The sequence below is a fragment of the Pygoscelis adeliae genome, unplaced genomic scaffold (assembly GCF_000699105.1).
Source record: "Pygoscelis adeliae isolate BGI_AS28 unplaced genomic scaffold, ASM69910v1 Scaffold130, whole genome shotgun sequence".
NCBI lineage: Eukaryota > Metazoa > Chordata > Aves > Sphenisciformes > Spheniscidae > Pygoscelis > Pygoscelis adeliae.
This window is the reverse complement of record NW_008824031.1, coordinates 2142333-2152922: the sequence shown is the minus strand read 5'-3', so window position 1 is coordinate 2152922 and position 10590 is coordinate 2142333. Positions and strand designations below refer to the sequence as shown.

Genomic DNA, 10590 nt, shown 5'->3' with positions numbered 1-10590 from the left:
TCCCTACAAGGGAAAATGTATAATACTATAGACCGTTCCCAGATCATGTCTAGTTCATTAAGCATTTTCTTTTTAAAACTGAAATGTGATTAAGTTACTGTCTTTGCTCTGAAGACTTGATGGTTTAAGTTCTCAAATATTAAAGGCCTGAGTTTGTGACAGAATACTAGAAAATGGTGTAGATTCAACTCATTACAGTTATATTGTGTACAACAGAACCATAGTTCTTTGGTAGGGTATGACCTAAAACACAAGATCCATTAAATGTAGAGATAAATAGAAAGAGGTACATGATTTATTTGGCAATCAGGTAGAGACCTACATTATAGCACCTCTGAGAAGGATTGTGCCTGCCTTACGCAAATTCCTCTCCTTCTTGTCATCCTGTTCCCATGGGTTGTCATTAGTCTCATGTGCTTAATGCTTCTGGATAAGGAGTATGTCCTGCAAACATTAAGGGATGGAGTGTGGGCTAGTGCTGATCTTAACTAGGTAAATATCAGAAGTATTTCTTTAGCAATAGAATGATATTGAAAGAAAATGTCTATTTTGAAGGTAATGAATGCTCCAGATTAAACTACTTCTTTGTACAGCTGTGCTGGATCAGTTTTAATCGAAAAGCACTCGACAAATTGACACACATATGTGATCTACAGTTTGTTAGCCTGTTGCACTGTGTTAACCTCAACACTTTCTTCTCCACACAGCTTCCTTCTCAAAGAATTGAGCAACCAGTGATAGTAAGGGAAATGTATGAAGTAGCAGTCTCTTTGATTCAGTCATTTGATGAGTTGGAGATGAAGAGCAATAGGTAAGACAGAGTTCAAGACCTGGAATCAGTGGTTCTTTGGGAAATGAGACACTAGTTAAAGAACAGCAGCAGCCCATGTATTATAGTTATTAGTGGTAACTTAATTTTCTATGCATCTCTGCTTTTATTTTACATATTCGTGTGATTTCTACTCAGGTTAGTCATACTAAGATTGCTTGTAGGGCTTACTGAATGCCCTGTGTTCTTGAAATACACTTCATGCCACAGAGTGTAAGTGACCATTCAAGCCAGCCATGTCATATGGAAACTAGATTCTTTGCTGTAGATCAGAGCTGAATATTATTTAGATGAAGAATAAAACTAGAACTACTACTCTTTGCATTTTGTAAATTGATATTTAGTATCTGAAAATGTAGTAAAGTTCCTTCTCCAACTTTGGTCTAACACTGAGTGCGTATTTACTTTAGGAATGTTCTTTGTTCCCATATATACTAATCATTTATAAATGTATGCTGAAGAAATAACTTTGTTTTGTCAGCTTTTTTTTTTTCAAACTTAGTATTACATAGACTTCAAAATTTTAAGAAAGCATTACTTAAGCTCCCCTGAGCAGTTATCAAGTGAACCACTGAAGTACAAGTGTTGCCAGAGGTACATAAATACAATAAATTTGGCACCAACTTTTTTACAATATATAGTGACTTCTGAGCTTTTTTCTTGATGATTTCTTTTGATCTTTTCAATTAAACTACCTTTTACTAATAAGCTACCTTTTATAAGCAAACATGAAGTCATTAGTGTTTCAGCTTTCAAATACCAAAAGGGCTATTACGAACATCCATTGTAATGTGCCTTCCATTAAAAACTGTACTTTCCATTCATTATATAGTTTGAGAGTAGAGACTTTCAAGATGCCTGAAAAAAATTTACATCAGGAATAATTACAACAAAAAATATGAGTTCTATATTACGTTAAGGTGATTTTAGCTTCTTGACTCGTAACAGATAAACTTAGAGGGAGACATCTTCGATTAACGTCATGACCTGTAGTTCTTGATAATGGTTAGCTTTTTCACATGCTGGGCTTTTGTTAAAGGTGTCTAGTGATATTTCTGGAATACAAGAGTATTACATATACTTGAAAAATTACTGAATAAGTTTGCATAGAATTCTGCAGTAGTATACTACCTTTTCATTTTACGATCTTTGGTAACCTAATTTTGAGTAATTTCATTGCTATATAAGAATGTTTCAGTTTTGATGTAAATTTGAAGACAAAACTAAACCTAATCATCTAGATCCAATGTTTATATACCGTCTTTTTTGGAAAGCATAGTTGTGAATAGTGTTTTGAATTCCATTTCTTCAGGAAGTTTAAATAATACTTGTTACAAAAAATGTGCAGTTCTGCTTGTTCTTTCAGAATAAAATAACTTGGGGTAATAAAGTAGACTGAGGTTGTAAAACTAATGAAACTGCATATTCTTGTCAGGGAGAAAAAAAACTTGAGTGTTACATCAGAACGTGGAAGTGTGCTAGTATTTTTACCAGGTGAGTATATGTCTTAATAACTTACTTTTTCCTTATTTGTCATCTAACAAGATTTCTTTTGGCACTTCTTCCAGGCATTTATTAAACACATTTAACTGGGGTTGATTGGTCTATTTGGATGTTTTTCTTGCAAACTTGTTTAAATATGGCAATAATTGGAAGAGCTGCAAGTCAAAAATTAAAACTTTGTATGTGTTAAAAATGAAGTTGCAGTAATAAAATTAATTCTACTGTTAATCCACAGAAATTCAGTTGCTCAATTTTTGTATTAGTTATTAAATATTGTATGAAGTTATTAGGATTCTTTTAGAGAGGTTTTCTTATCTGCATGTAGTGTAGTCTCTTCCCTGGATTTTATTTAGATTCTTGTAGTAAAAGTTAAAATTCACTTTCTTCTTTCCATGTACATTGGTTGGTATAGTAGGAATGCTCAAAAGCACACAGGGCGTCATAGTATACAATGATCAGAGAACTGGTTATATATAGTTTTAGTCTTCCTTAAACAGTAAATCTAAGTTATCTTACACTGCCTCTAAAATCTAGCTAAGGGATTCAAGTAAGAATGACTACCAAAACAAAAGCATACAATAATTTTTGTGTAACTAGGCTGTAGCCTAGGTTTCCCCAGCATCACAAACCTATTACCTGGTGCTTTCACGTATTCTTTTACTTCATGGACATGAAAGTTTGCTAGTTGAAAATGTTGACAAGACTTAGGCACATTTTAGTGGAGAGTCACCTTGGGGTCAGGAGCAGCTGCTTCCTTGGGCCCAGTGAGGTCTATCCCTACCAGGACTTTCTAACTCTCTGTAAAATCCTCGTGAATGTCATTTCCCTGCTGTGTTGAGCTTAGAAGTAGACATGCTAGCTCTAGGACTGGAAACACAGCACACCAGCACAAGAATATACTGCACTTGCAGAGTAGCTTTCAGTGGCGGGTGCTCTCTGTTAGCTAAAGGGCATTAGAGCTGCCTTTCTTAGAGTTACCTTCTCTATGAAATCAATGGGTAGAAGGAATTACTTCATCATGTCAATGCAAGACCCATTCCAGTTTGCCGTTAATAAAGTAGGGAGACCATCTATGTTGCCTCTGGCCTCATACTGGTGCTCTCTGGTGTGCTTTCAGACTTCCTTTGAGTCTTCATTTCAGGCTGAAATTACTCTTTAGCACTTTCAATTTCCAAATCTTTTTTGTCTTTCACTTTGAGGTTTTTTTTTTACAGTGCTGTTATCCCTGATGGCTGATTATCACTGCAACTGATAAAATGAAACTTTTTGTTTAAATACACTTGGTAAATTCATGAAAACCTGTGTAGATAGTGCTTTCTGAATGAGCTGGTACTCGGGTTTGGTTTTTGTTGTTGTTGTTCAGTGTTTGACCTTGGCCTGTTTATAACTGGATACTCAAGACTGATCTTGAACACAAGATTAGCAAACACCTCTTGAAATTTTCTTCACAAATAGTCCTTATACAGAACTGGAGAAAAGGGGAGGAGAGCCCTCAGTTTACAAGAGGGCAGCTGAGACAGAGATTTGGGTAAAAATAACCTCCACATTTAGGACACTGAGATGCCTAGATTTTTTGAGTGCTTACAATTACATAGCATTTTGTACATTCAAAGTAACACTCCCATTGACATTTCAAGCAGAGTAGGCATCAACAGCCAGAAGGAGTAGTGCTGTGCCGAGTACTGTTAAGTGATTTTTGCCCAGTGTCTTTGTGGGACTCGGTGATGGGGCAGAATCCGTTTCCACAGAGCGGCTGCAGCTGTCTCAAGTAGGATGCCATGTTTTTTCCCTTCCTGTTGTAATTGCCTGTCTTGTTCAGTGCTTAATTTTTTTTTTTAATGTTACAGAGTCTGACTCTTTACAGATAAATATCCTTCAGTACTCAGCTCTCCTTTGATTCCAGAGCTAGTCCATCCCTAGGTTCTAGGTGATACAAAGTGCCATGTTAAACTGTACAGTGATTTTTTTGTTAATGTGTGTGCATAAATATATTCCCAGTGGGTTGCATTGAGTTTGTACAACCAATCTTAATTCTCACATTTTTTTGTTTTAGTGCTTGACATGGCAACCCTAATATTTCTTGAGCATATATGTTCATGTATAATTCTTTAGACTTTTTAAAGACCAAGTTAGAAAAAGAGGTCAGACTGTGTTGACTGAATCATCACTGAGCTATACCTTCAAGTATGTAACGTGCTTCTGCCAAACTAGCTGATGAAGACAACAGTAGGTTGCAGGAGCTTGCAGAAAATGGGGATGGCCTGATTTCTCTGTGCTTCGCGTGCGCTTGCTGATGGCAGGAATTGCATGTAGGGTTTTCTTAAAGGGATTCTGCTGTTACTGTCCTAAGCTTTCATGTGTTCTACTCATGTCAATCTCTTTGTCTGTTTTGTATTTTCTTTTGCACTTCTCCATGCCCCACTCTCCTTATTGTCCTGGTATGTTTGCCAAACAGATTTTGTTACTAGTTTCTTTTTCATTCCAAGATCTGTCGCTCCTGGTGGCAGCCTTTTGTTCTGTAGGTGTCATGATCAACTCTTGTCACTTCTAGAACTGGGCAGCAGATACTGCCTGGGGTGTCTAGTCAGTAATTATTAGACTGATTAATAATTACTATTAATATCGGTTATGCAGAGTCTGCTTCTACCAATCATGGATCAAGCTTCTTTTTATGGTTTTTAAACATAAATTGGATTCAAGCCTTAATGTCTTACTCAGATATGTAACCAGGCAGTATGGCAAGTAGGAGGCGTTAGCGAGATAGTTGAGCAGTACCTATTGGGATCGAGTAGGTCTGGCAGGCTGTGTCCAAACAGACCATATCATGGTGTTCTTGTGTTTTCTCTATATCTTTAATTACATGCTATAGTTCATGAACAGACACATTTTTTCTATATTATAATAATCTTAAAAAGTGGTACTGCTTTTATATTTCCCAGTCTGCATGTTTTTCTCTACAGTGCTGAAGGTGTTTTGCTTAGAGCTTTGTTAATTGCTTCATTATTGTGCTAGTCATTAGTTTGTTATTTGGCCTGTTATTTGCATTCTCAAGTACTCTTACTTCATTTGAGCTGTGGTGTAAATGAGGCTTCCTGGCTGTCTTCTTTAGGTTCTAATGACATTGCTTTCCCCTGTAGTAGCCTCACACAAAGGACATCTCTGAGACTCTTAAATTTCCCTGATTGCCCTGCCACTACCATATTTTTTTTTCCTCCTCCAACTCACTTGTTCTCCCCCCAACCCTGATTTCTTTTATCTCCCTTACCTATAGTCACTTCCCCTCATTTTCCAGTTTCAGTCTTTCTGACTCCAGTAGTTGACTAATCTCCATGTTCTCCTGCAATTTCTTTTCCCAGCCAACCTTGAATTACCACCATGTTGGGTTCTTGTTGAATCTGTCTCCTTTTCTTGCCCCAGTTTCTTGGTTTCTGGCCTTTTTTCCTTGCTTACCTTAACTCAATCACAATTTGTAGCCCATCACATATCCTTCTTTCCTCTCGTTTCTGATTTAAGTTATTCTTCTCTCTTACCTTTCCTGAAAATCTCTCTCATAGAATCATAGAATCATTAAGGTTGGAAGAGACTTCCAAGATCATCGAGTCCAACCGTCAACCCAACACCACCATGCCCACTAAACCATGTCCCTAAGCGCCTCATCTACCCGTCTTTTAAATACCTCCAGGGATGGTGACTCAACCACTTCCCTGGGCAGCCTGTTCCAATGTTTAACCACTCTTTCAGTAAAGAAATTTTTCCTTACATCCAATCTAAACCTCCCCTGGCACAACTTGAGGCCATTTCCTCTCGTCCTTTCGCCAGTTACTTGGGAGAAGAGACCGACACCCACCTCGCTACAACCTCCTTTCAGGGAGTTGTAGAGAGCGATGAGGTCTCCCCTCAGCCTCCTTTTCTCCAGGCTAAACAACCCCAGCTCCCTCAGCCGCTCCTCAGAAGACTTGTTCTCCAGACCCCTCACCAGCCTCGTTGCCCTTCTCTGGACACGTTCCAACATCTCAACATCCTTCTTGTAGTGAGGGGCCCAAAACTGAACACAGTATTCGAGGTGTGGCCTCACCAGTGCCAAGTACAGGGGCACGATCACTTCCCTGCTCCTGCTGGCCACACTATTTCTGATACAGGCCAGGATGCCATTGGCCTTCTTGGCCGCCTGGGCACACTGCCGGCTCATGTTCAGCCGGCTGTCGACCAACACCCCCAGGTCCTTTTCCGCCAGGCAGCTTTCCAGCCCCTCTTCCCCAAGCCTGTAGCGCTGCATGGGGTTGTTGTGGCCGAAGTGCAGGACCCGGCACTTGGTCTTGTTGAATCTCATCCAGTTGGCCTGGGCCCATCGATCCAGCCTGTCCAGGTCCCTCTGCAGAGCCTTCCTACCCTCGAGCAGATCAACACTGACGCCCAACTTGGTGTCGTCTGCAAACTTACTGAGGGTGCACTCGATCCCCTCATCCAGATCATTGATAAAGATATTGAACAGAACTGGCCCCAATATTGAGCCCTGGAGAACACCGCTCGTGACCGGCCGCCAACTGGATTGAACTCCGTTCACCACAACTCTCTGGGCCCGGCCGTCCAGCCAGTTTTTGACCCAGCGCAGAGTACACCTGTCTAAGCCGTGAGCCGCCAGCTTCTCGAGGAGAATGCTGTGGGAGACGGTGTCAAAAGCCTTACTGAAGTCCAGGTAGACCACATCTCTCTTCCTCCACTTGCATTTGTCTTCCTTCCTTCTCACTTCTGAAGTCAAGTAACAGTCATCTAAAGAGTGCAAGGACTTTCACATCCAGGTGCTCAAATAGCATTTAGCCTCACTGAAAATTGCAGCAATCCTGTACTGCAGTTACAGAATAATTTCATTTTTAGTATCCAACCGGGGAAGCCCAGTGTTGGACAGATTTTTGAAAATGGGGCTTTTGGAATTGAAGTCTCAATAAGAAGTAAACTAGGCTTCTCAGCAAGGTTTATGTCTATGGAGGTATACAGGAAGACAGCAAAAATCCCTTAGTCATAAGATTTCCCCTGGCAGACGTGAAATCCATGCCCCGGAGAATGGGCACTGGAACTGCCAAAGGTAAGATGTCTAAGGCAGAAATAGCTAATTTTTTTTTTTTTTTCCTTGGCCCTGCTCTTGGAAACAGCTTGTTTTGGCTGAAATACCCAAATTTATCCTAAATCAGACATTCAGCATGTGGTGAGCTTTGTCAGTTGTAAGGAACTGAAACAAGGGCTAATAATGGGACACTGGCAGATGGCCTTTGTATCTGATATTGCCACTTTACTTTAGTAAGTGTAAAATTATGCAAAATGACTCTTGAAAAATTGACTCAGTGTTTCAGTGACTATTACATTTACTGTTTAACTCTTCTACTGTTTTATTATACGGTGAAAAGAAGGTAGTAATGAAAGTCAATTAAGAATTTAAGTAGATGTGAGAATTGGTTTTAGAATTGTTAGTGATCACTAAAAAGAAAACAAACTCTTGACTACTTTCTCCCTAGGTTTGAGTGAAATAAGCTACATGCACTCATGTCTCTCAAATATGTTTAACAAAAGGTAAGTTAGACCACATTTGTTTCAGTTCAATTAAACTTAAACATGAATCCTTCAGCTGTGTGAGTTCTAAGTACATAATATGATTTAACACAGAGGTGCAACTGATTTTTTACATTCTTGCATCAGTAAATATTTCACTAACATATTTTCTTTAGGTGGCAAGTGTACCCACTTCACTCACGTGTGACATTAGAGGAACAAAATAATGTATTTTTGACTACAGTTCCTGGCTACAGAAAAGTAAATATTGTTGAATCATTACTTTTTAAAGCGTGTGAAACCCTTTGCTAGAGTAATAATAGCAAATAATAATAATGTATGTAAATTAATATTAGCTATGCCAACTCAAACCACTGTGTGAGAGCAAAGCAGTTTTGTTTTTTTCAAGATGTAAACTGATTGACTTTCTTACCAAGCTGTTGCTTTAACTGGTGTTTAGACCTCAAGAGAAGTGCAATAACAGTGTGACACTGTTTTTATCTTTCGGAATAGTTTGTGCATGTCAATTCTTCCACCTGCGTGACAGTAGTATGCTGCTGGTGGCACTGCATAGCAAAGTAGTCCCTCAGTATGGGGGTCTCTTGCGTGCTTTGTATGCCACATTTTGGCTAGTGTTTTGGTTTTCTTTATCACTGCTAATAGTGTGATGTTTTCTTACGACAAAGGCATAAGGAAATATTTCCATTCTTCCTCTATATTGTCATATGCTATACTACTTCATTATGCTTTTCTGATCTTAGGACAGGAAAATACAAGTTTTCTTGTGTTGTATTGCTTTTCTTAATATGCAGAGCAGAAATACTATGTTGCCATTACATTTATATTTCTTCATAGCAAGCTGGATTTTTCATGTAGAGACATTAATGTGAGTAATTTTTTCTTTATGCTCATTTTTTGCTTCAAAACTCAGGTTATTCTATCTACAAACATAGCTGAGAGCTCTGTAACAGTTCCTGATGTTAAGTATGGTAAGTCATCTAAATCTTGTAATTGTGTATACACTGTATTTGTAATATTTTCCTTACTTGTGCTAGCCTAAATCTCTGCAACATGTCACCGTTTTACAAAGCATTGCTGTTGGAGTTTAATTTTGACAGTTGTTGAATTCTTTCTTTCACAACAGAGAACAGATACATGAACAAAAATAGAGCTACTGAGTGGGGTGTTGGTTTTAATCTTTACTGGAGGGGAAAAAAATTAATTTTAAATGCAGTAACATGCAGAATCAGACCTCGTGTCACAAGTACCTTAAGCTTCTTATTCACATTCTGACTATATTTTGAAATAATTGCATCAGATTAAGCAAATTCTGATATAGAATGTCTAAATGCAGAAATGATTGCCTTTTAATGCTTGTCACCTGTACTAACTGTTTATTATATTTATGTTAAAATCTATTTGCAGTTCTGTTAGTATTCAGAGTATCCTGGGTCTGGTCGTTTATAAACCTAGTGTTCTCTTTATTGGTTTTCAAATAATTGAAACTTTCCTTTTCTGATAACACAAAATCAACCAATATTTTTTCCACTGCCATGAGGGTAAGTTGTTTTGTAATAATACTAGATTTTTTTTTCTTAATTGCAGTAATAGATTTCTGCTTAACTAGAACTTTGGTTTGTGATGAGGAAACTAATTACCAAAGTTTGAGACTTTGCTGGGCATCTAAAACAAACTGTAATCAAAGAAAAGGTAAGATGACAATGGGTAATGGGAAGGAACTTTAGAAGCTAACTTTCATGAAGAATTCTATGTTGCTTTTCATTTTATTAACAGTAAAAAGCATGGATTATTTTTGCCATGAATACTTTATACAAAAAAGTAATTCTTTACCATGTCAGGGTATTAAAATGTGATTAAACAGCTATGCCTGAATGTTTTATTTTGTTCAAGTATTTTTCCAGAGAAATGTTTTGTATTTTATTGCAAAACATTTGAATTCATGGACCATAAAACTTACGAAGATTCTTTATTATTTAATAATAATTTTTTTATCATGGGCTATTTTTAAAAGGGGGAGATAGGTACTGCTAGATATTTATTAACTACTTGTGAGTTTCAGCAGTGAAAGAAACTTTCATGTCTGTTTGTCACTCTTAAATCAGTTGAAATATCCACAGCAGTGTCTCTAGTGTAGACCAGTGTTTGTAGCACAAGGTTAAGTAAGATTTCATATCAGGTCTTCTAATAAGACACTACTCTTAAATATAAAAATCTTTTAGTTTCAGTTGAAAAGAGTACTAAATAAAATTAATAACAGTGACATCTTTAGATATAAAAATATCCTCATTTTTAAATATTATGAGGACTCCACAATTACAGCTTGTGGTGGGTTGACCTTGGCTGGATGCCAGGTGCCCACCAAGCTGCTCTATCAGTCATTCCCCCCGCTCCATAGTGGACAAGGGGAGAAAAATTGCGACAAAAGGCTTGTGGGTCGAGATAAGGACAAGGAGATTACTCAGCAATTACCATTGCAGGCAAAACAGGCTCGACTTGGGGTAATTAATTTAATTTATTACCGATGAAATCAGACTAGGGTAATGAGAAATAAAACCAAATCTTCCCCCCCACCCCTCCCTTCTTCCCGGGCTCAACTTCACTCCCGATTTCTCTACCTCCTCCCCCTCAGTGGCGCGGGGGGACGGGGAATGGGGGTTGTGGTCAGTTCATCACACGTTGTCTCTGCCGCTCCT

General features: G+C 38.2%; 1 protein-coding gene across 1 annotated transcript in view; it reads left to right on the top strand.

Moving 5' to 3' along the window:
* Nucleotides 1–10590, top strand: part of TDRD9 (tudor domain containing 9) — a 68024-nt gene that overhangs the window by 24573 nt on the left and 32861 nt on the right. The window contains exons 8-13 of the mRNA XM_009328344.1: nucleotides 708–811; nucleotides 2283–2323; nucleotides 7843–7897; nucleotides 8053–8137; nucleotides 8808–8865; nucleotides 9482–9586. Of these exons, the coding sequence (XP_009326619.1) occupies nucleotides 708–811; nucleotides 2283–2323; nucleotides 7843–7897; nucleotides 8053–8137; nucleotides 8808–8865; nucleotides 9482–9586 (448 nt within the window). The remainder of the gene's footprint in view (nucleotides 1–707; nucleotides 812–2282; nucleotides 2324–7842; nucleotides 7898–8052; nucleotides 8138–8807; nucleotides 8866–9481; nucleotides 9587–10590) is intronic.